Below are 27394 nucleotides of genomic sequence, written 5' to 3'. Positions count from 1 at the left end.
ACCCTGGCTTCCTGTCTCCACCCCTCCTACCAGTCTGGATGAAAGTTTCTTTAATTCCTTGGTTGGACTTCCATACAGTTCAATTTTCTGGCAGTTCTGGTTATTTTTTGTTTTTAAAATTTGTTGTTGTCCTTCTTTTGGTTGTGCGAGGCGGCAAAGTGTGTCTGCCTATGCCTCCATCTTGGCCAGAAGTCCCCTAGCACATTTCTTTTTAAAAAAATATTTTCTTTATTTATTTTTAGAGAGAGGTGAAGGGAAGAAGAAGGAGAGGGAGAGAAACATTGATGTGTGAGAGACATCAATCAGTTGCCTATTATACGCCCCCAACTGGGTACCTGGCCCTCAAACCTGGATGTGCCCTGACTGGGAATTGAACCAGTGACCTTTTGATTTGCAGGCTGGTGCTCAAACTACTGAGCAACACCAGCTAGGGCCCTAGTGCCTTTCATGGGTGACCAATGAAGTATATGTGTGTAAGTGTAACTGAACAACCTGTGGGGTCCTACCACTTACCACCAATTGGCAAAAACTCTAGGGGCAGAGTTTGGTGGGAAGGGAAAGTCATCTTTTATTCAAAGGCTGTAAAGTTTGAAATAATGGAAGTTTTTGCCTCAAAGCCCATTTCCTCTAAGACACCCAAAGAAAATCACCCAGGCAGCTTAGTTCAAGGATATGCCAGGAACCTATTCTCCACTCAAAAGTACGGTCCTGTAAGAAGCACAGGTGGCTTAGCTTGTTTCCAGTTGCTCTATGGCCTCAGGCATTTTTCAGTGTCTGGGCATCCTACTCATGGCCTACTGCCTTCTTCCTCCAGCCACTTCCTTCTGCTTCCCTCCAGTGTGTCCGTGTGCCTGGCCGCGCAGGGCCCACCCAGTGCAACTCCAGTCACCAGCACTGCTGTGGCTTCCTGTGCAGGGCAAGGGTGCAGATCTTGTCGCTTGGCCTCCAGGGCCCACGGGCCCAGGCTTATTCCCTTTCTGCCCTACCAGCCCAGCTCCTGCTGTGCCCCCAGCCAGGCAGGCCTTGCAGTGCTCAGGGACTGGCACAGGGAACATTCCCAGACCATGTGGTCTCCAGGGACTGCTGACCCAGGAACTTGGCCCTCAGTGGCCAGGGAAAGGGGAAAATAAGGAGAGTGGCTCTCAGCGTTACGTAGTCTGGACCCAAATCCTCTGCATGGCAGAAGCACTTAGGAGGGTATTTTTCCTCCTTCATGCTGCACTGCCCGGTTGCTGGGACAACTGCTCATGCACAGTCCTCTGTGCTTCCCTACCCCTACCCCATGGGGGAGGTGGTGCAGCCTCTTATGCTGTTCCTGGGGACTCTGCTCCATTCTGCCCAGTGATCTGGCCAGACTCCACTCCTGTTATATAAGTATCAATATTAACTTATATTTTCAAACATATTTGGCATGCTTCAAATCATTGCAGTCATCCTTACTGCTACTTAATATCTTAGGCCTGTGGCAGCCCCTTTGGATTGCCTCCTGAGTTCTTTTGATTCAACTCCAGTAGTCTTGGAGGTGTTCTTTGCTTTCTTGAACAAGATGCCCCATACTCATCTTGTACATTTCCTTCTCCAATCCTGGAATCAGCTAGACCCCTGGTTCCTTATAGTCAGAAATAGTATTTAGAGACCACAATCTGGGCATTACTGTTACTGAGTTGTCATTATATTTAGACCTTTTCTGTGGACTTAGCTAGGGAACTATATATATTTTCTATTTCCTATTCAAATGAAAGATTATGAGGTGTTCACTTCTTTGATTTTATATATGTATTTCTTCATTTACATTAAAAAATCTTGGTCTCTAGTAACATTAGCAAAGCTATATACTTGCTTTAGTCTAATATATAATTTCAAAATAAGATAATGTAGGATCTCGAAATATTAAACCATATATTTTTTCAAAATAAAAATACCAGTATTATATGAACAATAAAGACTATTGAATTTCGTTTAAAATTTCATTGCAGTTCTTTTTCTCTTAGGACCTATGTACCACTGGAAGCATCAACTAAAAGTATTGTTTTAACATCACCCAAAATAATTCTTATCTGAAACAGTTGTGCCACCAACTTTATATAGAATCAGGACGTTTATTTCAGTTTGTTTTGAATATTTAGGTATTTCTTTTTTCCTTTTCTCATTTAAAAAATTATCAGATGTTTCTAGTCAAAAGTATGAAACAGGAGCATTTAAGGTCTTGATTCTGGTCATTATCAGTTTTGGCTCAAATAAATGCTTATAAAATTTTTTTAAAAGTATGAAACAATGTACATTTAGAGATGTCTGGCTTCTATCCCTCTACTTTCTAAATTATTGTCTCCTGGCTTGATTTATTTGAAAATAAGTTGCAGATATCACCCTCAGTAGTTCAACACACATCCTCTAAGAACATTCTTCCATATGACCACAATACCATTATTCTACCAAAGATATTTAAACAAGATTCAATACTCTCCAATACACAAATTTCCCCAGTTGTCCCAGAGATGTACTTCAAATCATTTTTTAAACTTTAAATTTTTTAAAAATGTATTTTAGAGGGAGAGAGAAACATGAATTTGTTGTTCCACTTATGCATTTATTGGTTGATTCTTTTTTTAATAAAACTTTTATTTATTTACTTTTAGAGAGAAGGGAAGGGAAGGAGAAAGAGAGAGAGAAACACCAATCTGTTGCCTCTCACACAACCCCAACTAGGGACCTGGCCTGCAACCCAGGCATGTGCCCTGACTGGGAATCAAACCAACAACCTTTTGGTTTGCAGACCGAAAATCAATCCACTGAGCCACACCACCCAGGGCTATTTTATTCTTGTATGTGGATCCCACATTGCATTTGGCTGTCAATCTGCAACAGTGTTGGGGACTGTTCCGCCTGGTTTCAGGGACTGTAGCCTCGTCAACAGAGGAGAGTGCCCCAAGGCTGGAGCTGAGCAAGGAGGCCTTGGGAAAATAGGCCACTGAGGAGAAAAAACCTGTCCTCCTGGCAGGGCCGCAGCCCCTGCCTCCCTCACATCACCCTTCTTGGCCCCAGAGGATGACTGGTTAGTCAATGGTGGGTAAGATCCCTCAATGGCAGGAGCAACCTAAGACGGGCACAGTTGCATAGGGGCCATCAGGGAAGGACCTGGGGGACAAGGAAAAGGGGCAAAAGATCTTCACCCCTAGGCTTTGTCATGGCCAGAGTCCTCATTCTCTCTGAAAGAAGTCTCCGTATATCTTGGCTGCTCTGCTCCACCTGCCTGACCGGGTCAGTGAAACAATACTAAAGACTGGTACAGCCCTAAACTGGATCAGGCGGTTCCCCAGGGGCCATTTGGCCTGGAAAAGGAATGCATTAAATCCTATGAAACTTACTTTTCTAAGAATGCCCTCGAGTTAATGAGTACTGATGTTTGGGGTCCAAGCATAGAATGAGATCAGTTTCCCAGGTTTCAGGGCCAAATGGGTGCCACCCTGTTTATCAGACCTGACCCAAGGAAAATCTCTGTGTTCCTTCAATTGTTATCTATGATCTCTATCTGTTTTCTGTAAACATAGCCTTTAGGCTTTGATTGATAAGCTTTGCATGCAAGCTGTATACCCCTGTGCATATCTTTCTCAATAAAAGCCACTTCAAGAGAAGGGCTTGGGGCATTCTCCACTAGAAGGAATCACCACCCCCTTTTCCTGGCAGACTGAGAGTGTCTGGAATGACTTATTTTCTTCATCTGCAGCAACCGAGGGGACCCTGCGGGATGGGGTACCCCCCTCACAACAGACCCAACCTATCCCCATTGATCTGAAGAATACAGTCTACTTGTTTTATACAAGGTCCCACAACTTGTATTTCACCCAGGATAGATTCTTAACAGTGGGATTGCTTGGGCAAAGAGTAAACACATACCTAGTTTTGTAACAGAGACCCCCAGAAATGGGAAGAGTGGAGAAGCGCCAAAGACAGTGTATGCATGTGTCACTGGAGCAACCAGGATGACGCACGCATAATGCAGCAAAAAGAGGCATGTATGGCTGATGCCAAAAGCTAAGGTGGTGATTGGATGGGAGGGACATACCCTCCCTTCTACTTCCACTATGCGGGAGATTATGGGGTCTTTAAAAGTAGAGCACATAGAAATGCCATGTGCTTTTGCTCCCCTTTACTCTGGCTGGTGGATCTGTTGCTGGGGGCTAAGGCTCCTGAGCTGGTGGGCCTTGCTGGGAGGATTCCCCATACTCCTGCCTGAGAGCTCCAGGACCTGCCTGGCTGGGAGCAGCAGGTTCTGGTAAGAGGATGGGGGGAGGCCCTGGCTGGAAGGCAAGGCCCATGTCCCTTCCCCATATAGGAAGCCATAGTGTCTGCCACCTGCCCATGGCCTGTGCCATTGCGGGCCTTTTGGGTATGGCCCCAGGACAGCCTAGGGTCAGGCCCTGCACCGTTCCCCAAGCACTCTGGGCCTGATCAGGAGCACTGCAGATGCTGGGCTGGTAAGGAGGTTGGGGAGGAAGTTTGGGCTGGCAGGTGCTGGGAGGCAGTGCAGCCAGGTGGCAAGCCCTATTCCCCTCATGAAGCCACTGCTGTAGCCACCCACCAGCTGCCCACATGCTCCTCTGGGGGGTGGGAGCATCAAGAAACCTGCTGTGCATATTTCTAAATAAAAAAATTCCTTTCCACCAGACTCTGTCTCTGGAGTTATTGCTCATGGGAGGCGAGTGGTAGGACTCCACCAGTTTGGTTACAATAGTGGCACCCAACATGGGGCCCTAGCCACTTATGGCAGGTCAACACACACAAGTAGTGGGACCATGGGGATTCCCAGCTGCTGGGAATTTCTCTGCATGCCTGCGAGAGGTATCGGCAGCTTAAACATGCCTGGCAGGTGGAAAGGAAATGGGTCTGGAAAGGAGGAGGGAGCATGTAAATTTTAGGTCTGTGAACCAGGGTCCAGGTGAGAACTGGAAGAGTTTTGGGGAGGCCATTGCTTGAGGATCACTGTTATGGGATCAATTGGCAGAAAACTCGCTTCTGAGCACTAGTTTAGAATAATAGAGTCAATGCTAGTTGTATTTATATGTTCCCAGTTTGCCTGGGGTTTTGTTGTGCTCATACCTATGGTTCTGTACATCTGGACCTTCAGGAGCTGTTACGTTTCAACTCTTGGAGGAAGCCCATGGATCATATTTTAGAGAGATTTATTATTTTTTTATTTTTTTTTACTGCAACAGTGTATATTTTAGTCTGCAGGGAAAAATGGCTCCTAAATTGTTCCCTAAAGTACTGTACCATCATACAGTTGAACCTATATTGCCAATAGGAAAATGGGACAAGATACCTTACATTAATGCATTTATCTCATTGCATAATAAAATTTCACCAGGGGCAGGGAACCACTTGATAGTGCAGAGAAGGGAAGTGGCCTCAAACCCCCTCCCTGACTGTGAGACAAAGGAAGGTCTCAATAATGTCCTGATCCCAGGGTATACAAGATTGGTAGTAGGAAGACCTCTTCCCTGGCCTCCCGTAAGGCTGGACCAGTGGCTCTCCTCCATGGATGCAGAGCTCCATCAGGAAAATGCGGCTAGAGCAGCTGATCACCACAGCTAGAGCTGCGGAATGCTGTTAAATCAGCCGAGAGGAATTGTGGGCATTCAGGACCCTTCTTTCCTTCATGAAACTCTGAATGGTGACATCACTCTGGCAGCCAGTCTTCAAATCTAAAAACAGAGTTAAGGAACCCAGTCAAGATACTTGCTACAGAACCACCTGAAGTAAAGGGGATGCTGCCAACAAAAAAGTATTAGCAAAAGTAATAGGCCTTACTCATGAAAACAAAGATGACCAGGCTACCATTGCTTTGAGTCTACTGAAGTGCCCCAAAGTTCAGGCTGGTGGAAGAAATCTTAATGAATGTATGACATAACCTCTGCAGAAACTAAATGAAAGCACTGTGAAGTCTGTGGAGAAAACCCAGTCCCAATGACTGGAGGCAAGTTGATGATTGGCCTGTTGGGCTAAAAAATGTTGGCAATACATGTTGGTTTAGTGCTGTTACTTAGTCTCAGTTACAGTCTGCCACAGAATGTATTTGAAAGCTGTCCAAGTCACATAGAAAAGAGATATATCATGTTTATGCAAGAGCTTCAGTATTTGTTTGCTCTGTTGGGATCAAATTGCAAATTTCTTGACCCTTCAGTACAGCAGCACTGGATCTCTTATTGGGAGCATTCCAGTCAATTGAGAAACAACAGCAAGATGTGAGTGAATTCACACAGAAGTTCCTGGATCAACTAGAGGATGTGTTCTAGCTAGCTGTAATGCTAACAGCAATCTCAGGAACAGATCTGAAAATCCAATGGTGCAGCTTTTCTATGGTACTTTCCTCACTGAAGGGGTTCGGGAAGGAAAACCCTTTTGTACAGTGAGGCCTTTGGCCAGTATATCCTCAGGTAAATAGTTATTGCAAATTAGATGACTACTATGACTATTTGGAAGGGGCTATGGTGGAGGGTGATATTGAGCTGCTTCCTTTGATCATTCAGTGAAATATGGACAGGAGTGTTGGTTTACAAAACTACCTCCAGTGTTGTCCTTTGAACTCTCTAGATTTGAGTTCAATAAATCCCTTGGCCAGCCAGAAAAAAGTTTACAATAAGCTGGAATTTTCTCAGATTATTTATATGGACAGGTACATGTACAGAAACAAAAAGCTTGTTTGAAGTAAGAGAGAGTGTATTCAGAAGTTGAAGGAGGAACTAAAAGTCCTACAGCAAAAACTGGAAAGATATATAAAGTACAACTTGGACCCAGCTTGGTTCCCACTCCCAGACATGTTGACATCTCAGTGTGACACAAGCATGACATTACCACTTTCTTCAGTGGTAAGTAAAGAAAGCTCTTTTCAGGGTGTTGAAAGTATCTTTTCTGAAGATTGTCTACACAAGTTTACAACAATGGATAAACCCCTTACGTTTTCTTGGCCTTCTATGGAAATGTCTGCACACCCAGCTCCTTGAACAGTCACAGGTGAAGAGATAACCTTTGTTAAGACCTGTCTTCAGAGGCAGAGGAGTGAGACTGAACAAGATATACAAGATTTAAAGAATTACATTGCAAGCACTACCCAGACTATTAAACAGATGTACTGTAATCCTCTCCTTAGTAAGGTGTCTTATCACTTGCATGCAGTTCTTGATCATGAAGGACAAGGAAATGCTGGACACTACTGGATCTATATTTATAATCAACCCCTACAAGTCTGGCTCAAGTACAATGACTTCTCTGCTACCAAATCTTCCTGGAAAGAACTTGAAAGAGATTCCTATGGAGGCTTGGGAAATGTTAGTGCTTACTGTCTAATGTACTCATACATTAATGACAAGCTACCCTACTTCTATGCAGAGACAGTCCCAAGTGAATCAGATCAGATGCTAGAACTGGAAGCCTTACCTGCTGAACTTAAGCATTACATTCAGGAAGATAACTGGAGATTTGAACAGGAAGTAGAGGAGTGGGAAGAAGAGCAGCCTTGTAAGATCCCTCAAATCTTTGGTGGATCCTCCACCAATTCAACATCAGAAGAGCCTTCAGCAGTCTCTTCTCATGGAGTTTGCTGCTTGTCATCTGTGCATGCTGTGATTGTCAAGGATCATACTGTCCAGGCCACTGCAAACACAACACATGCCTATAGGAAGAGTGGTGTGGAAGCAGTCTGGAATGAGGCATTTCACGAGAAATACTCCAGGCTCTATTAGCAAGGAATGGGACCTAAGAGCCTGTGTTTTAAGAAGTTAGAGACAGTGTGGGGATTTTCAAGGTTTTTATGTATTAGTATATTTTTGCTAGACCCTTAACAGTATTTCCAATTCATCCACTTCCTTACTTAAACCTGAGAAAAGGAATCATGTCACCTCATGTTCATTGGTTGTTCTTATATTCCTATATTATTTTCAAACTAAAGAAATTGAAATGTTTGGCAAAAAAAGAAAAAGGTAAAGTATGTTTTACATAGGAGAATGTGTTTGCAGATTTCAGGACTTCTAGTTGACAGATACTGAGTTAGAGTGTGGTCCTTTACATAATTAAGAAAGACAAGGACTGAAAGTGAGTTATGGTTATTCCCGAGCGAGTAAGAGGGTCTCTGAAGGTTGAAGAAAGTGTGTAGAAAGTTTTAAGGCATGTAGAAAGCTGAAAAAAGGTTTGAAAAGGTTGTAGAAGCCATAGAAGGGTGTGGAAGTTTTTATTTTTATTTTTGAAAGGAAGAAAAGCTCAGTGCATAGGTTTAGTTATTTAGGTTTTGTTTTGTGCCTTGCTTTCTGGTCTTTTGGGGATTTGGGGAACTTTGCTGTTTTGTGTATATTAGGGATCCTCTGTCTCTGCTACTGGGGCCTTGTGCCATTGTTGCTGATTAGAGTCTGGATAAGGTGAGATGTCATACCTCTGGCAGGAGACCAGTGGTCACACTGGTAGGACAGACAGCTCCTCTACTATTAGGGCTTTGTGCCATTGGTGTGCATAGAATCTGGCTGAGGTAAGAACATATCTCTGCTGTTTGGAGATTCGTGCTATTTAGACCTAGGAAAGGTCATCTGGTGCCAGTCAGGGCCAACTGGAGGGAGAGAATGTCTCTACCATTGGGGCTTTGTGCCATTTGGGACCTGGGAAAGGCCATCTGTGTGACTGGTTGGTGGGAGACAAGGTTCTAAGGCTGGTTGAAGTCCCCCTTTACCATTTTTTCTTTTTTTAGAACTCTGCCTTTGCTTTAGATTTTTGTTTTATTTCTCTTTTAGGAAGAAACTGAGTTTCCTAAGGGTTAAAACTTCACATTAGGTTAGGAAATAAAATAATGAAATACTCAAGGCATGGAAATGCAGTTTTGGTGGATATTGAAAGGACAAGGATTTCTCTTTTTGCTTTGTATTTTTCTCCATGCTTGCTCCTCTAGAATTGGGCATTCATAATGAGAAAGTAATGATATAAAATTTCCTTTGCATGAAACCAATAACACCAGTTTCAAACTATGGTTTTTAATAACCAAGATTCTGACTGGAATGTCATGCCTAAAGGAGTCAAGCCTGGTCTCTGGTTGTTACCAGAAGGCCTTGAGGAACTAAGACTGACTTTGGAAACTAATGAAAACCCACTGGAGAAATGGGTTGGTATGGTACCTTGTTCGGTCACATGGCTCATGGCAGTCTTTCCAGGGAAGGAACAAAGGTTGCTTTCCTGAAAAAGGGCAAGGAGGAATCTTAAGACGTGAGGGGAACCTTAAAGACTTGAGGAATATAGGTACTGCAGGCAAAGCTGATAGCATGTGTGGGGCTTGGCTTCTGTGCCCTTAAGGGTTGGCTAAGGCTCAGTCTTATGTTTCCTTGTGTAAGTTCCAGTAAAACATACTTAAAAAGCTTATGTGTTCAATTGCTGCTCTTGTTTTTATGCAAACAATAAGACAAATTTGAAGACAGTCTCTTTGAGGACAATGAGGGTGATCTTAGGGTCAGGATGCAGGTTTTAAGGAAAATCACAATGCTTAGTTGTGAACATTGGACTCTAGTGCAGTTGTTTGCAAAGTTGGTTTTCACCTCAGAGTTGAACTGATGTTACTTGATGCTATCTAATCATCTCTGCTTAGTATCTTTCCAGCAAAGATCTTGCACATGAAAGGGAGTGCCCATCAAGACAGTCTTGCAGAATCAGAAATGGTGCACTAGAAAAGCCCACCTGCACCACTGCCTCCTGGGACTCAAGAGTTTGAACTAAATGGTTGAGTTGGTGAAGTACATGGCAGCCAATTAGCTTCACATTAACACTGCCTTAATAGTTTGGACAGAAAGGGTCCAGAAGTGTTAAAAGTGCGTGTGTGTCGGGGGGGGTGGGGTGGGGGTATCTCAGGATATTCTCCTTAGCCTAATTTCGGTATAGTAGGCAATACGGCTTCAGACATGTGATACACCTTCTTCCAAGGAAGCCACTTTTTCTTGAGGACTCTAGAATTAGCCCCTACCTTTGTCATTTAGTTGTTATGGTTTTGATTGTGCCTCCTAACCCTTTTGCCAAACTTGTTGCTTTCAGAATATGATAAGGATGCCAACTTGTCCAGTAATGCCATCCTTTAAACATCACACATACCCTTTTCCAAGAACAACCAACTGACCTAGACTTTGCGAGATCCTTCTCACTCACATGAAGATTCTCCTCCACTCCAAACCTCCTTTTGTTAGGGGCCTCTGGACCATGGGATAGGTAGGACTATGCCTCTTGGTCAATAGGAAGTAGTTACAGTACAAGACCTTCATCCATCTGCCCTTGTAAGATTACAAGTGTCCGGACTGTTAAAGGGGGGAATTTTAAGGGGGAGGGATCACCCAGAAATGGAGAGGGGTGAAGTGCTGAAGCTGGCACATGCATGCATAGCCCTGGCAACCAGAATGACACATGCATCACACAGCAGAAAGGTGCATAGGGCTGGTGCCAAAAGCTAGGGAAGTGATTTGATGGAACATACTCCCATCTACTGCCACTGCACAGGGGATTACAGGGTGGAGGTGTCTTTAAAAGCGGAGTGTGTGGAAATGCCGTGTGCTTTTGCTCCCCCTCCCCTGGCTGGTGGTTCTGTGGCTGGGAGCTGAGGCTGCTGAACTAGTGGGCCTTGCCAGGACTCCTCATGCCCTTGTCTGAGCGCCCCAGGACCTGCCTGGCCAAAGTGCAGCAGGTTCTGATAAGAGGGCAGGGGCAAAGCTTGGGCCAGTGGACTCAGAAAGCATGGCTGGCCAGCAAGCCCCATGCCACTTCCCCAGGTGGGAAGCTGTGATGGCTGCTATATGTCTGTGGCCCAAATCAGTTCAGGCCTGTCAGGTACAGCCACAGCACACCCAGGAAATAGGCCCACACCCCTCCCTGAGCTCTGGGCCTGACCAGGATCACTGAGGGCACTAGGCTGGTAAGAGGGTGGTGGGGGGTAGGCTTGGGCTGGTGGATGCTGGGAGGTAAGCCCTGTGCCCCTTTCATGTGGGAAGTCACTGCAGGTGCCACCAGCCAGCTGCCCATGTACTCCTCAGACAGGGAGTTGGGGAGTGCCCATCAAGAAACCTGCTATGCATATTTTTGAATAAAAACATTCTCCCCCTCCCTCCGCCACGACTCTGTCTCTGGAGTTATTGCCTATGTGTGGCAAGCAGTAGGACCCCACTAGTTGTTCAGTTACAGCTTTGCTGGAGATTTTCTCATAGGTCATTTCCCATGTTGTATGTCCACTGATGTATGAGCTATTTTCCCATAGTCTTGCCAAGAGTGAGCTGTCAAAATCTTGGGTTTCCCAGTCGTATAGATTGGAAATATATCAGCGTTTTTTGAAGTTGCTTTTCTTCTATGATTTTCAGCATATTTTCTGGCAATAGTCCATTTATATATTTTGCCCATTTCTTCATGAACTTGGAATTTTTCTTTTCACATCTGTTAATACACACACGTGCGTGCACACACACACACCCTTTCAGGGCATAAGTTGCAAAGTTTATTCCTACTTTGTCATTTTTATTACTTTGCCTTTTTTATGATACAAAATTTTGTTTTTGTCAATTTCCCTCGATTGCATCTGGGTTTTGAATATTTCAGAAAGTTTGCCCAATGAAAGATAAAATAAAACACAGTATGTTAGAAGATACACTATGGAGAAAAACTAAGCAAGGAGTGGGGAAGGACTTCCATATTCAGCAGGGAGATGAGGATTGGGAGCTGAGAACAAGAAAGGGAGGAGGGGGCATATAGGAAAGAAAATGTATAAAGACTGGGGAAGAATAGCCAGGGATAGGAGGAGCATTGGGAGAGTGAGGGTACTTTGGAGGCCCTCACTGTCCTCCCTTGGGAGGAGGTGGAAAACCAGGTTCAAGATCACAAAGATGTCAAATCTGCCTAATTTATATGTTTACTACAACCCCACTAAACCTCCCATCTGTGTTTGTCTTTCTTCTGGAGCCAGGTAAGTTGGGTATAAAGTTCATTTCACTGGGAGAAAAAATTAGCAAGAGACAGGAAAACCTTGAATAATAAGACGGCAACCAGCCATTTCAGATATTAAAAGGTATTACAGCCCTGACCAGTGTGGCTAAGTTGGTTGGGCATTGCCCTGAAAAGCAAAAGGTTGCTGGTTTGATTCCTGGTCAGGGTACATGCCTGGATTGTGGACCAGGTCACCTGCTGGGGCATGTGCGAGAGGCAACCGATGGGTATTTCTCTCACATATCGATGTTTCTCTCCTTTCTCACTCCCTTCCCCTTTCTCTAAAAATAAATAAAAACAACTTAAGAAAAATAAAAATAAAAGGTATTACAAAGCCTGTATAATTAAAAAACCATGAGGATGGCACAAGTCAGACAATGGGCTTGGAGAGAACTCAGATATAGCTCAATTACTCATGGAAATTTAGTGTATGAAAAGGTAGCAACTCAAGTCACCCAAACTTTTACTTTATAAAGTTTAGGTGGGTAAAGTTTTACTTTATAAATTGAAGAATAATTCACACAGTAAAATGCACAGACCTAAAAAGTCCAGCTCAATGAGATCTGATGAATCTACATACCTGTGTAACCATACCACTCTCGCCATATACAGTTGACCCTTGAACAATATGGGTTTGAACTGTAGAGGTCCACTTATATGTGGATTTTTTCAATAAATACATATGGTTCTGTAAATGTACTTTCTCTTATGATTTTCTTAAGAACTTTTTTTCATAGCACACTTTATTGTAAGAATATAGTATATAATACATGAAACATACAAAATGTGTATTAATTGACTGTTTATGTTATCGGTAAGGCTTCTTTCCAGTCAAGAGCAGGCTATTAGTAAACGTTTTGGGGAGTCAAAAGTGAGTTATATGCAGATTTTCAATTGTGCCAGAGGGCTGGCATCCCTAACCCTAGCATTGTTCAAGGGCAACTGCAATACATTTCCAGCTCTAGAAAGTTTCCTTGTCTCATTTGTTGATTCCTGCCACCTATCACTCCTTCAGAGGCAACCACTACTCTATTTTAATAAGTGCTATCGGGATATATGTAAAATGCATCCATTTGCATAAATTCCAAATGACTCAGAGATTTAAATATATAAAAAGAAACTATATAAAAACTAGAAGACAATCTCATCTCATCTCTTAACCCCCCGCCCCCTACCCATACCCCTAGCTGCACTGCCTCCTTGTCCGGCACACTAGCTAGCTCATCTGCACTCAGGACCTTTGCATGCCTCTCACATATACCAAGGGTGACCGTTACTTTGCAGCCCTCTATTTAAAATCATACTGTCTATAGCCTGCTTTATTTTTCTTTATGGCAGTTATCTTCCAGCATACTAGATATTTTGCTTACTTGTCAGTGGTCTGTTTTGTTGTTCTAGAACTTCCTGGAAATAGGGACTTTTGTCCATTTTATTTAATACTGGATACTCAGTGTTTGCAGCAGGTACTAAATTACTTTAGGCTGAGGGTGAAAGTGATGAGGGGAGTTTCAGGGGGACCTCAGGCAGGGTCCAGAGTGCTGCATTCTTTCAGCTTTGGTGGGATGAAAGGACAGGAGTAAGGCAGTTGAGAGGAAAAGCAGAACAGCCTGTGAGAGGAATGGCAAGTGTGGGTAGAGACAATGGGTAACACACTGGAGGCAACGCTGTCTTCCATATTGGGGGAGTTGAGGTGTCAGGGTGAACAAATGTGAAGCTCTTAACTCCTATTTAAGTCCCCTCTTCATTTGCACAGCTGCTGCAGGGTGCCTTGGGCTTGGACCCAGCGCAGCTGCCACTGGGGCAGGGACAGGCCCTGGCAGAGCTCCCCAGAGAGGGCGACTTGGCCTGGCTGATCCCACCTGGGGAAAAGGATGATGTCAGAGGAAAGGCCTGGGTCTCCAGACCCTCACTGGCTTCCCCACACCATGCCTACCTGTCACCAGCCCCTTCCCCTTCCTCCCCCCAGCCCTGCGTTTGGTCTGTCACACTCAGCTTAGCCATACCTCCCATCACCAGTCCCCCACAACCCGCTCTCACCAGTCCCCCACAACCCTCTGCAACTCGGGGATTCGCTCCAGAGCTTGTTTCAGCAGGTCCTGCAGCTGCTTCAGAGCCTGCCCCAGATTCTCTTTCTGCTCCTTTTCCTGGGATGCACGGATCTGCAGCAACTCTGCAGGTTAGAAACCCATGAGGTAGCACTGGATCCTCTGGTTCACTGGTGCCTTTTATCCAATGGGTTACCAAATAAATCTTCACTCACCTAGTCTTGACCTCAGCATCTCTCCCAAACCTTTCCCTCCTCTCAGGGACAAGCCCACTGCCTCCTTCTTGCCCAACCTCATCCTGGATGCCTATCTCCCTCTGATAGACCATCAGTTCCCATGGCCTATCCCCCAGCTTCCTCCCCCTTCCCTACTCACCCATTCCCAGCCTCCCTCCCAGGCTCCAGGCCTCAGCCTCCCACTCTGCTCCATCTTCTACATGGCAGCCAAAGTGATTCCTGAAGCCTAAACCTGATCCTCTCCCTTTCTTATTTGGAATCCTCCAAGGCTCCCCCGTGACCCCAAGACAGAGTCCAAACTCCTTGCCATTGTATTCTTTCTGAGCAAAACTTCACCTACCCCCCAGTGACCACTTGAGACACCATCTTTCCTCCTGGTCGTCCTTCCCAGCATTCCTCACCCCACGGCTTCCCCCTCAGACTGCTGCAGCCCTTCGCTCCAGCAGTGTTTTCCCCTGGGGGCTGTGATTAGGTCTAGCCCCTCTCCAGACCCGAAACAGGCCCAGCCTAGAGCAAGTGCAGGCCTGCAGTGTGATCAGACTCCTTGGGCCTGAATCCTGACTCCAACCCATCCTTGCCTTGTGACACTGGGCATAACACTTGCCCTTTCTTCAGTCATTTCTGTGGTCAGGTGTCTTTATCTGAGCCACAGGCTAGTGGGGTGGGGGCAGATTGGAGCACTCTGGAGAGAGGACCCGGGACTTGCTGACAGGCCAAAGATTAGGGACCTGGGGGAAATTAAGGATGACTCCTGGGTTTCTGGCTTCAGCACCTGGATGAGGAGGGTAGGGTCATTTATTGAGGGACAGAAACCAGGCCTAAGAAAAACAAAACTGCTTTAGGAGCAGAGAGAACTAAGTCCCATTTAGGTATGTTCAGAATGCCCGTGAGGTGGCATGCAGATGTTACGGCTCCTGGGCCATTCTTGCACACTGCTCCCTGACCACCAGAGAGGGGAAGGCAGAAAGCCTGACACTCAAAGGCCTGAAAATGGTCTTTTCCTACTTTGCTGATGGCACCCTGATTCATAATTTTACCTCTTCCATCTATTTATATCTATTTATTCTTCGATTCTTTGCTCTTTTGGTTCCACCAAAGTGCTCTTTGGGACACTCCTGGGGCTGTACTGCCTTCGCTCTTCTCCCCATTGAGCTGTTGGGGGCAGCACCTGGTAGGTACCCAGTTGAGTGCTTGCTGGGGGAATCCAGCAATGATCAACTTCTGAGTTTCTGCTTCCTCATTGGTAAATTGAGTCTTACTTCTTTTGCTCATGATAAGGACTGAGGAGACTGCGCTAAAGCAGACAAAATGATCACAATCTCACCAGAGGCACAGAGGGCTGACTGCATGTCCTGCATTGTTCAATGCCCTGTTTGGGTCACCTAACTGTGTCTTCCTAGCAACTCTGTAAGGTTGCTTACTCCACCTTATGCTTATTCCACTGAGGAAAACAGGCACAGGGAGATCACACAACAAGAGGTAGTGCGGAGAAGAGAATCTAGGTAGTTTAACTCTATAGCCCAGCTTTTAACTGCTCAAGTATACTATTGGATGGTGACAAATGAACACTTGGCAATTAGTGGGCCTTGTGGTTAGGATCAAAGACCCACCAGGAATCAGACTGCCTGGATTTAAATCCTAGCTCTGCCATCTTGGTAGCTCCCAGGCCCTCTGTGTCCAGGTGCCTCTCTTGTAAAAGGGAGAAAGGCAGCACTAATGCCCTGGGGCTGCAGTGCAGAAGAAAACAGTGAACGTGCTTAAAGCACTCGATGATCAGAAGGCTCTGTGTCAGCAATGGATGTCCTCTGTGGTTAGTTTTGGAGGCTGATGGTCCTGGGAATGGGCAGGAATGCTAGGTAGAAGCAAGGCAGGCCTACCCTGGGTGGATGGACCTGGCGGCAGGCTGGTCTTCATGTGGAGCTGATTCCAGCACCGGAGACTCCACTGGTCCTGGAAGAACAGAAGGTCCTGGCGAAGAGAGGCAGCCTTTGGGAGTAGCAGCTCTGAAGCCTTGAGGGAAGGGAAAAGGACAATCATTTCAGCTGGGGGTAGGGACAGAAAGATAGTTCCTAGGGGAGAGGCACTCACCTTCCCTGTAGGCAGCCCCAGCTTGTGGCTAAGCACTATGAGGCTGGAGCCCCTTGAGGACGCAGGATGAAGCTGGTGGATGGATGGCAGGATTGTGGGCAGGGGCTGCAGTCTGGGGGGAAAGTCCAGGTTGGATGCACTGAGAGGGAGTCTTGGGTTGAAGAGGCTCTGGGGGCAGAGGGGTGGTCTTGGGAGGTCCAGGAACTTGGAAGTGGGTCTGGTGACTAGAATTCCAGAGTGGGGCTGAACACCTACCTGAGGGTGAGATCTGGTAGCCTGGGAACACTGGGGTCTGGTATTATTTCTTTGGAGTGGGACAGTCAATTGAACAAGGGTATATAGGGGATGGCACTAGTCTCACCCTCCAGGCCTGTGCCGCAGCTGGGTGCCCAGCAGGTGGGACAGGTGCTGGGCCTCCTTCTCTAGACAGTGAAGCAGCTCCTGGCTCAGTGGTGTCACCGCCTCAGATGTGGGGACGACTTTTCGCTGAACCAGAGCCAACAGCTTTGGAGAAGGAAAAGGATGAGAGGGGCAGCCTGAGGTTACCCAACCCCATCCCTAGGAGACCTGGCCCTGCCCAGACCTCACTCCAAATCCCAACTCACCTCCCCTGGGCTCTGGTACAGGTGCGTCTTGCTGGCTGAGTTGCCCTTGACGAGCAGGCGAACCTGTTCTTGTGTCTCCCCCTGGACAACCAGCAGGCCATCAAGACAGGCCGTTTTCCTTCCCAATGCCCAGCCTGTGTCCCTGCTCTCCCCTTTCCACAGGTCTGCTTCCTCTTGGGAGACTCACCCTGGGCCTCTGCCCTGACCAGGAAGCCCAGTTCTAGATCATAAGGCTCCCAGACTCACTTTGACCTTCCATGCAGCCCTGCCATTTCTCCCAGAGCCTGCTTCTTACCACCAGCTGGCGCCAGCGCAGGATTCGTTGCTGTTTGGCCTGTAGCTCCTGCAGCAGAAGTTGCCGCTGTCCAGCTGCCTCCTCCAGCTCCTGGATCTGGGCACACAGGGCTTTGAGCTCTGCCCACAGGCCACAGTCTCGGAGCCCCAGCACCAACGCTTGCCTGGGGGACAAGCAGAAGAGAGCAATGGGGAGGAAGGTGACTAAGACTCACAGTGGAGGAGGAGAGATGAGATCTGCAAGGACGCACAAGGAGCCACAAGTGCACAGAGAGCAAGGAGGCAGAGATGAGAGCCACGAGGGCAGAAAAAGTCCAATATCCTGAGACCCCAGGGAGAGAGATGGCCTAGAGGCCTCTGGCCAGGGAGCCTCTCACCTCTTGCTTGATCCCAGGGTACATCTTTCTACTTCCTCCATCAGGCTCTGGAGGCGCCGGGTCAGGATTTGATGCTCCTTCAGGAGGGGGCCCCGCTGGGTGAGCAGCACACCCACAGCTTGCCAGGCCTCCTGGGGCAGGGGTACAAAGTCAGGGTGGCCATTGTCGCTGGGGGTGAGGGGACTGAGTGAGTCTTGGGATGGGAAGGGGACAGAGTCTGGGAAGGGTGCCTGGGGGTCACCTGGATGAGATGCACCACGGATGGCAGGGCCTGGCTGGCGTGTGGCTGGCCTGGTGCTTGGGACCTGGAGGTGGGGTGAAACTGCTGAGGGAGGAGCCCTGTCCCCTTGCCGGACCCTTGAGAGTAGTAAGCATCAGCCCACCTGAGTTTGGTCCTTGGATTTCAGTTCTGTCCCTATCAGCAGATCACTGTGCCTGGTCCCAGCCCTGACCCAGCTTACCCAGCCACCTGCCCTACCTGACTATGGGAGTACTCTACTACACACCTGGCTATCTCTGTATTTCGGAGCCTTTCTGGACTGCACAGGGACCGAATCTCTGCCTCCCGTTCTGCAGCCAGGTGTTCCAGGGCGGCCAAGATGTGGCCTGGAGGGTGGTTTGTCAGCAGATTCTGATGAGGGAAGGGGTGAAGTCAGGGTAGGATTGGGGCAGGGGATCACATGAGGATGGAGCAGGGTGAAGAATCAGGTCCTGGTACTCTGCGGTTTGATCATGGAGCACTGGGTGCGGTCTTTCCTGAGAGCCCCTCTTACCTCCACTGAGCTAAGCCACTGCTGGTAGGAAGTTCCAAAGTGGTCTTCTTGAGGGGTTCTGTGGGGTTGTGGGATGGGGAAGAGAATGTTACAAGACAACCAATTCTTCCCCTAATGATTACCACCACCTTACAAAGCAGGAGCTGTCTCTGTCCCCAGCTTACAGACGAAGAAGCCAAGTTCATCTATGCTTGCTAGACTTGACTTCCCTTCTTATACAACTTGCTGGCCACGGGCCCTTTCACATGTGCTGCTTGCTTGGAACGCCCTCTCAACCTTTTACCTTTGCTAAGCCTCCTCACCAGAAAACCCATCCTTCCTGCTCTTAGCTGGGTAGAGTTTCTCCTCTCCAGTACCAAGAGCCTCTGATGTTTCCCCACCCCCCAAGAGCCCTAACCATCTGTGTTGTCACTGTCTGCGATGGGTTTGTCTCTACCTCTTCCCAGCCTGGGAGCCCTGTCAGGGCAGGCCCTGGGGCTGACACAGATCAGAGGCCCAATGTCTGAGGAATTAACAGACAAGCAACTCTTCCCAAAGCCCAGGTTCTTTGCAGGGTTTCTGAGGACTGGGTGACACTCACGGGATGCTGCCTCTTTTGGCCTGAGGAGTCAGGAGGTTCTGCAGGAACTGGCTTCGGAGGGCACAGGCTGTTCGGACATCACTCTGGGAGGAGGATGGGGCATTAAGGGGAACTAGGGGCCTCCACCTGACCCCAGGCCTGCCCCTCCCCTCATGGCCCAGGACTCTTACCAGGACCACAGGCTCCAGGCTCAGGGTTGCTGATGTCAAGCGTCCAAAGGTCACATCCATTTTAGCCTTCCTGGAGAGAGGAGTGTAGTTGGGGCAGGGGTCCCTGGAAGGAGCTGGAGAACAGATGTCTGTGTCCCCCCCGCTGCTTCCAGCAGAGCTAGTCACAGGAATCACTGAGCCTGAATCTCAGGGGCCACCTCCAAAATTAGGCCACTGTTATCTCCTGGCTGGATGATTCTATTAGCCTCCTCGCTGGTCTCCCTGCTCTTGCTCTGTGCAGTCTGTTCTCTACCCAGTAGTTAAGCGATCCTGATAAAACCTCAGACAGATCATGTCATTGTTCTGCTCAAAATCCTCATAAACAATGTGCTATGTTCTCATCACCCACAGAATAACGGGTAATAGAAACTCTTCTAATAAGTGATTTAACTCACTTATCATATCTACCATATAAAGTAGGTATTATTAACTCCATTGCATAGATCTTAGAAACTGAGGCATAAAATTTGCCTAAGGTCACACAGCTGTAAGTGGTCAAACCAGGACATGAACTCAGCCTGAGAATTCCAGTGCCCCTGCGGTGCTACGTCCACCTCTCCAAGCTTACCTCCTCATGCTCTCCCTTTTGCCTATGAAACTTAGGCTGAATTGCCCTCCTGGCTGTTCTTCCCATACGTCAAGCTCAGGGCCTCTGCCCTTGCTGTCTGTCTTCATGGTAATTCCTTCTCCAACTCACAGGTTACCTCCTCAGAGAGGCCTTCTCTGACCATCCTACCTAGAGGAGCGTCTCCTTCTATTGTATCGCCTTTTCTTCATAGCACACATCTCTACCAGCAATTAGAGGGTTTGTTTGCTTTCTAGTTTATCATCTGTCTCCTCTGCATCAGAATGTAAACTCCATGAGGGCAGGGTTGTCTTATTGTTTACTGTTCTGTCCCAGCAGCGGTATTCTAGATATATAGGTGCTACCATTCTAGGCACAAATATAGGTAGCTGAGATAACAAAACTTCCCTGGTCTCATGGACTTTAAATCCTAAAGAGTGGAGCTCAGAACTCGAACTCAAGAAGGGGTCAGGGCAGAGCACTGAGGTTTCTGAGGAAAACACCTCTCCATTTAGCCTGGTGAAGGAGGGCCCTGGCCTACCTCTCTATGTCCTGCAGCTGCCTGAGCTGATTCTGTAGCCACTGCATGGGATGTTGGAGTCCACGCTGCTGTCTTCTCATGGCCCCAGCTTGGGCCCGGAGGAGAAGAGCACGCCGCTGGGTGTCTCGCATGCTCTGCAGCGCCTGCTCCATGGCCATGTCTGTGTGAGGAACAGGCGTGGCCATGAGTACCTCTGCAACATCCGTTCTGATGCCCATCTGTCCAGCCCCGTGAGTCACCCTGAGCCTCCGTCTCCTCATCCATCAGCTCCAAGGTCTGGTCTAACTCCTGGATCTCTGCCCGTAGGCGGGCAACAGCAGCTTCCAGCTCGAACTTCCGACAGGCCTGGTGGGATCAGGTACAGGGTCAGATAAATGGCCTGGCTGTGGCTCAGCCTGGCCTGACTGTCCTTTGTGGAGCACCAGTCTCTTCACCTGCCCAGCGGGGTGGCAGAAGATTTTTCCTAGGCAGTTAACTGTGTCTGAACCTCTAGGCCCAGAGGAGCACTAGGTGCTATCCTGGCCCCCCTCCGTCCTCCTGGCATTATATCACCCTCCTAACCTGTTTCCTGTCTCTGCATTGATGACACCATATCTCTGTCCCAGTCTTTATCTCCTTATAAGCCCCTCATCTAGAAGTCCTGAGGTCTTCTGGAAGCATTCCCCTATACGTCACCTGGACCGCTTGCACATACTGAGTCCCACCGGCCCCAGTACCACTCTCCCATCTACCCTCACCATATTTGGTGGCTCATATCTACGTCTTCCCCTCTCCGCCAGTCCATCCTGTGTCCCCTTGGACTGCACATCCTATGAATGCATGGGTCAAGGCTGTTTTGTGGTGCAGTACCCCCATTATCACCCAACACAAGGCTGAGCCAAGAGCAGAAGATCTACAAGTCCTCTTTTTGGATGAAAGAAAATCTTGTAGCACATGCTCTCACCTCTGGACTGGACTGGTGGCCATACCTGAGGAAATGAGACCAGAGTTAAGAGGATGACAGAGGCTTCCAGAAGCTGTGTGGCTGTGGGTGGGGCTGGACAGGACTGGGGAAGATAGAAAGGGATAGCTTTGAGGACCAGTTACCAGAGTAGGTTTCCCCGGATCTTCTTGACGTTCCTACATTGGACAGGTAGGAGGAAGAGGAGTTACTGTGGAACTCGCCTGTGTCCCCTCCCCTGCCACAGCCTCCCTTATGCAGTCAGGCTCACCTCTGGCTGTGCACATGCCGTAAGACATAGGCCCAGATGTCAGCCCCCTGGCCCAGACACAGCCTGTGGGGACAGCATATAAGGGTATGCCTGGGGTATCACAGGGTGGAGGATCTTCATTCCCAGGGTGGTGGTGGGGGAGAAAGTCTTTACTAGGGAATTCTTATTTCCAGGGGCAGGGGAGGAAGGATTCATATTTTTGGGGTCACGATATTCTTTCCTGGGTAGGTCAGGGAGATGGTGAGACTGTCACTGGGCGTGGGGGTAGTCTTATTCCCCGGTGGGGTGCTTCCTTTGGGTGGGGGGAGGTTATTTCCAGTCACTTCCAGAGGGGGGGATGACGGGTATACTGCCAGGAAGTGCTCTGTCATTAAAGTTTGTGAGCTATCACTCCTACAGATTTAATTTCCAGTGGGGTGGGGTCCTCGCTGGCTGGACTGGCTGGTGAGTGGGCAGCTGCTGCAAGGGCGGCCTTCCTTACCCAGGAGATCCTATTTACATATGGGAAGAGGGCTTTAGCAACTCGTGGAAGACTCTCACTCGTGCCAAGACCCTCTGGGTGCCCTTGCGGGGTGGGGGTGGAGTGTGAGGGTTACTGCCAGAACGTCCTCACTCAGATGCAGTGTCCTATTCCTGGGTATACTACGCGGGGTGAGGGCGCGCCCTTGGAGGTCTCACTGGCGCGGAGGAGGAGGAAGGTGCGTCTTCAGTAAAGACGAGGTTCGCACTCCGGAACACACTCTCTAAGCTGGGGAACCCTCACTCCCGAACGATCCCCACCTGCGCAGGGTCGACTCCGGGGCCCGGGCTGCCTCCGGCGCCTCCATCTCTTCCACCGCCCAGCAAACCAATTCCCGCGCTTGCTGCACAAACTCCATGACGGTGCCGCGGCCTCTGCCACCTCCCACAGCGTTTGAGTGGCGCCCGCCTCTGACGTCACCAGAGCGCGCGCCGACAGTGACCTGCTCGGTAGCCAGGCAAACCAGGGCCTCCTGGCTTTGCAGGGTCTCGGAGGTAGCTTGCACCTCTCACTCCTCCACGATGGATCCCTTTGAATGAAGATGAAAGGGGTGTGAAAAAACTATGGGACCCACTTGCTTTCTGCGTACTCCCTCTCACTACCAGCTGACTCCTAAGAGGCAAAAGGTTTTTAATGCCTCGCTTCATTTTCTTGACAAAATGGGACTTTCATTTTAGGAGAATGAGGGCCAAGCGAGGAGATGCCAAACTTACAGCTCTTTAATTCCAGAAACAGGGTATCTCAGGTCTGAGTGAAGGATAGAGGGCAGATACCATGACCCTAATATAGCCCTGGCATTCTTTCTTTCAGAGTCCTTTGTCCTTACCATTCCGTCACATTTATGAGCCAGCCCTGTGCAGGAGACACAGCGGTGGCTGAGACAGTCCCAGTCTTCATGCAATGGCACTCACAGTTCAGTGGGGGAATAGATGCATCATCAGGTAGGGAGGCAACAGGGGTGGGTCAATTTGGGATACAGAAAGTGCGAGAGGTCTGTGGGGTGCCTCAGAAGGCACTGGGTACTAGGCCTGGAGTTCTGGAGAGCCCATTTGGCCTCTGAGCCATGGAAAATTGCAACATTCAGGGACCTTTCATTCGACATGCTTGCCTAGGTCACACTCTGTCCTTAGTGTCTGATACAGATCCTGATTCTCTAAAAAGTTGCTGAAAAAACAAATGGAGGGGAGGGAGAGTTGGTGGGGCGACACTAAAGCTGGGAACCCAGGGAGGAGGGTGGAGCAGGATGAGGAGTAGGGGGCATGGAGATTGTTGGTCCACGGTAGCACAGGTCCACAGGGTACAGTGGAGCAGAGAGGAGAAGACAGTGGATGGGGTTGATTGGCTTTAGGGGAGGTGGGTGGTAACCACCATGAGGTCAAGGGCTCTGGGCTAGGGATTGGATGGAGCAGACCTGTAAAAAGGTCATGAAAGAAGGGGAAGTGTTGGGGGAGGTGCTGTTAACAATGTGGGACTCTATCCATATGAGGAACCAAGAATACATCCTGAGTCTCTGGCCCAGGGACAAGGGGACCATGGGATCATTATTGAGATAACAGGTTTTGAAGAGAAGCTGTGTCCAGCTTTCAAAGCTTCATAAGGGCAGAGAAGCAGAAGAGGGTGCCAGGGACTGATGTAACCCAGGTGGGCTTCCTGGAAGAAAGATTAACAGCTGCTATTCCATGATGCCTAATTTCTCAACAGCTGTCATTTCTCTCAAACGTCTCTAGTCTTCTGCCCCTTGTGGAGTATTTTTCTACTTAAACATCACTGGACAGCATATCTGCCACGAGTTTATGAGTCTTTCAAGGGGCTTTTAAAAATTATTGGCTGTTAAGAGAATGAAAAAAGTCACAGACTGGGGTAAAATATTTGCAAAACATATCTGATGATGAACCTGGATCCAAAATATACAAAGAACTCTTCAAACTCAACCATAAGATAATAAATAATCCAATTAAAAGTGGACAAAAGTTATGAACAGATGTCTCACCAAAGAAGATATACAGATGGCAAAGAAACATCTGAAAAATTGATCAATATCATATGTTATCAGGGAATTGCAGATCAAAACAATGATGGAAAATGTCTACATGTCCACTAAAATGTCTAAAATCCAAAATAACAACACTAAATGCTTTTGAGGCTGTGAAACAAGAGAACTCTCATTAGATGGGAATGCAAAATAATACAGCCACTTTGGAAGGCAATCTGAATAGTCAATGTGCTGTTTGATTCCATTTATATGGCATTCTGGAAAAGGCAAAATAGAGATCAGTAAAAAATATCTGTGATTGCCAGAGGAATCATGGGATGGGGTCAGGATGAAGAGGTGAAGCAAAGAACATTTTCAGATGAGTGAAACTATTTTGTGTGATATTGTAATGGTGGATACACCACATTATGCATTTGTAAAAAGACATAGGACTGTACAACACAGAGTGAGCCCTAATGTAAGATATGGATTTAATTAGTAGTAATGTTTCACTGTTGGTCATCAGTTGTAACAAAGGTGCAATACTTCTGCAACTCTAAAAAAATCCACTCAAGGGTTATTAGACTAAGATACCTAAGAGAGAGAAGAGCTGGTCATGTGACCATCTCCCCAGCAGTCACTCAACATCTTCTCACTATTCTCCAGTTTCTGTGTAGTGGCTTTGTGATGCATGTCAGCTTGACTAGAGTGAATTAACTATATCCCAGAATTACCTTCTCTCTGTGTGTCCAAACAGGACAGGCCAACAGATTCTTGGGCAAGATTTAGAGGTCAGAGGTAGAGCAGCTGCCGTTTTGTAGATTACACATGTTGTCTGGGTGGCTGGCTGCTGACTCATCATTTTTGCATAGGGCAGCAGCCAGGCCAACGATTATTCCCCCTTCTCCTGGATCTTCCTTCAACTTCTCCAACTCCTGGGCCAGGTGTGTGTTTAATCTATGATGAAGGATGCCATCTTCTCTTGTGTATGCTCATACCATCAAGGGCAAAAGTAAGTTTATTCCAGCTTGCGCTAGCTTTCCTGCACTTTACACACACAAAACAACAACTCTGTATTGTCAAGTTACCCACACATACTGAGTAAAAGTGAAAAATGCACACAGGAGTGATTCATGGAACTTGAGTTCAGGGACAGAAGGAGGGAGAAAGGGAACAGAGAAGAGGGGCCAGGGGCTTAATCTGTATTTATAGTATTTTATTTCTAGGAAGGAGAGATCTGATGCAGATATAAGAAAATGTTTACATCTGTTAAATCTGGATATAACATGGGGGCCAGTTAGACTATGTTTCAGTATAGTCTGTAGATTTGAAAGATTTTTAAAAACAGGCTTAATTTATTTTATTTTTCTTGTGTAAAATTATGTGGTGGCCACATCTGGAGCCTGGGTCCTCTGCACAGAAACTCTGCTGGGGGTCTTTACAAGATAGTCAGTGAATTCCTGATAGGAGGGCTGGGTGAACACGATCTCTTTCCAGGCGTCAGGGATGAGATAGCTGTAGGTCTTGGCGATGTCATCAAAGATGGCCTTGGAAAAGTTGCCCAAGGTGGTAGTGCAGCCCCTGGCTGAGAGGTTGCAGTTGTTGACACCGGCCATTAGCAGCAGCTTCTTGGGCCCAGGGACTGAGACAATACCAGTACCCCTGGGGGCAGGGATGAGACACTCCAGCACAGGGACACAGCAGCTGTCACCTTGTAAGGGACAGTGTGGGTCTTGCCAATCTTGTTCCTCCAATAACCTCGCTGCACAGGTCCAACTGAGAACTTGGGCAGGATGATGGCCGCTGATGGAGGGCAGTGGCTACTTCCTTGAATCACTTGAACCTGGTCCTCTGGCCAGATCAGGTCTGCTTTTGCACGGGCGTAATCTTCAAAACCTCCTTCTTGAGGGATGTCTCCAGGGAAGTCAATGACTCCTTGATGAGCAGGGAGAAGGGACAGATCCTCTCCAGGGATTCGACCTTCATGTCCTTGGCCAGGCAGCCCAGCTTGATCACAGGGATCCACTCCTGGTCCTTGGCTTTGCCTCTGTGAGTACCATGGCCTCAGCCGAGCCCCGACCACAGCCATGACCTTTGTTCTGGATGCTGCTGCCAAATCCTTCATGGAAGCTGCCACAGCTTCCCATTCGAGGGACCCCAGCGCTCCAGGCCCTCCTGCAGCATGAGTTCCATCATCATCTGGTGTGTCTTTGAAGCAGAAGCAGGTTTGGAATCTTTATCTAAATAGATTAAGAAATTAAAGTTTTTGAAAAGTGGGAAAGAACGTTCTGGTGGTTCTGTGGCGATTGGATCGTAGGAAGAGTCCGAGGCTGGGGCAGGGGACCAGAACAGTGATGACGGGATTAAAGCGTAGCAGGGGGCAGGTGAGAGAGATGATGAGGCCGAGTGGAGGGAACTTATCCATAGGTTAAAACTGTTCCAGGGAGGAGAGCAGTGTTCTCATTGGGGCAGTACCTCCCTTCCATTTCTGGGGTTTTATTCTTATAGATTTGATTCCTGTGCTCCTACCTCAATCACCCTTATTTCTTATCTTTAATAGCTATCTTGTCCTCAGATGTGCCCTCCCAGGAAAGCCTCTGCCCCACCTCCTCCACGTTTGTTGGATTACCGCCTTTGGACTCAGAGTTAAACTTCTTTTTGGATTATGACTGTCTGAAAACCCAACTCAAAGTAGTTTTTTCCCTCCTAAACAAGAAATATCTTAGCTGACATGGTTAAAAGAAAACTGGTTCAGGTGAGATGTGATACAGCAGCTCAAACACTGGAAAGCAGTTCTAATGAGCAAAGCCCCTGCAGTCGGACCAGTAAGGTTTGAATTCTAATTCCACCACTCACAATCTGGATAACTTGGACAAGTCTCTCGATCTTTCTGGCTTCAGTTTTTGCACTTATGAATCAGGGACAGTAACACCTACTTTTCAGTGTTGCAGCATTTAAATGAGATAATATGCATATGCTCTTTGAACAGTGTTTGAACACAATTTACTGTTCAATGACTATCATAGTGATGATGCTGGTGATGTTACTGAGGACCCAGCTTCCAGTTCCTTCACTTAAAAAAATTGGCACACATTATGTATATCGTATTTTTTCCATTACCATTTATTCCCCTTATAACCTCCTTCCCCCACAATGACCACACTGCTGTCTGCGTCCATGTGTCCTTTTTCCTTTTTGCTTGTCCCTCCACCCGCTAACCACCCCCACCCCAGAGCTGTCAGCCTGCTCTCTATGTATGAGTCTGCCTCTATTTTGCTTGTTAGTTCAGTTTGCTCATTAGATTCAGCATATGAGTGAAATCATATGGTATTTGCCTTTCTCTGACTGGCTTATGTCACTTTGCATAATGTTCTTCATGTCCATCCATGCTGTTAC

At 47.6% G+C, this 27394-nt stretch overlaps 1 protein-coding gene and 2 pseudogenes across 3 annotated transcripts; 1 reads left to right on the top strand and 2 right to left on the bottom strand.

The window, feature by feature from the left end:
* The first annotated feature begins 5535 nt into the window (after positions 1 to 5535).
* LOC129083095 (ubiquitin carboxyl-terminal hydrolase 28-like) lies at positions 5536 to 7739 on the top strand (annotated as a pseudogene).
* Positions 7740 to 11487: 3748 nt separating this feature from the next.
* HAUS5 (HAUS augmin like complex subunit 5) lies at positions 11488 to 22390 on the bottom strand. 3 transcript variants are annotated; one of them, XM_054589027.1, is made up of 19 exons: positions 22287 to 22390; positions 21507 to 21569; positions 21382 to 21414; positions 21239 to 21263; positions 20535 to 20640; positions 20296 to 20455; positions 19151 to 19220; positions 18981 to 19063; positions 18401 to 18458; positions 18134 to 18258; positions 17869 to 17932; positions 17628 to 17758; positions 17252 to 17414; positions 16957 to 17037; positions 16713 to 16855; positions 16352 to 16463; positions 16141 to 16273; positions 14020 to 14152; positions 11488 to 13841 (listed from the first exon to the last, which is right to left on the bottom strand). In XM_054589027.1, exons 1-19 carry the CDS (start codon positions 22382 to 22384, stop codon positions 13724 to 13726), a joined length of 1899 nt encoding a protein of 632 aa, XP_054445002.1. In that variant the 5' UTR covers positions 22385 to 22390; the 3' UTR covers positions 11488 to 13723. The 3 variants fall into 3 exon arrangements, with proteins under 3 accessions (XP_054445002.1, XP_054445003.1, XP_054445004.1); XM_054589028.1 differs by lacking the exon at positions 16957 to 17037; XM_054589029.1 differs by lacking the exons at positions 21239 to 21263; positions 21507 to 21569; positions 22287 to 22390 and having other exon boundaries at positions 21264 to 21410.
* A 2987-nt stretch (positions 22391 to 25377) lies between these two features.
* Positions 25378 to 27394, bottom strand: part of LOC129083030 (40S ribosomal protein S2-like) — a 42266-nt pseudogene continuing 40249 nt past the window's right edge.

The sequence above is a fragment of the Pteronotus mesoamericanus genome, unplaced genomic scaffold (genome assembly GCF_021234165.1).
Source record: "Pteronotus mesoamericanus isolate MK-2021 breed Mesoamerican mustached bat unplaced genomic scaffold, CSHL_Meso_final scaffold_165, whole genome shotgun sequence".
Classification (NCBI taxonomy): domain Eukaryota; kingdom Metazoa; phylum Chordata; class Mammalia; order Chiroptera; family Mormoopidae; genus Pteronotus; species Pteronotus mesoamericanus.
Note: the sequence above shows the minus strand (reverse complement) of the source record. Positions and strands in the feature narration are given on the sequence as shown.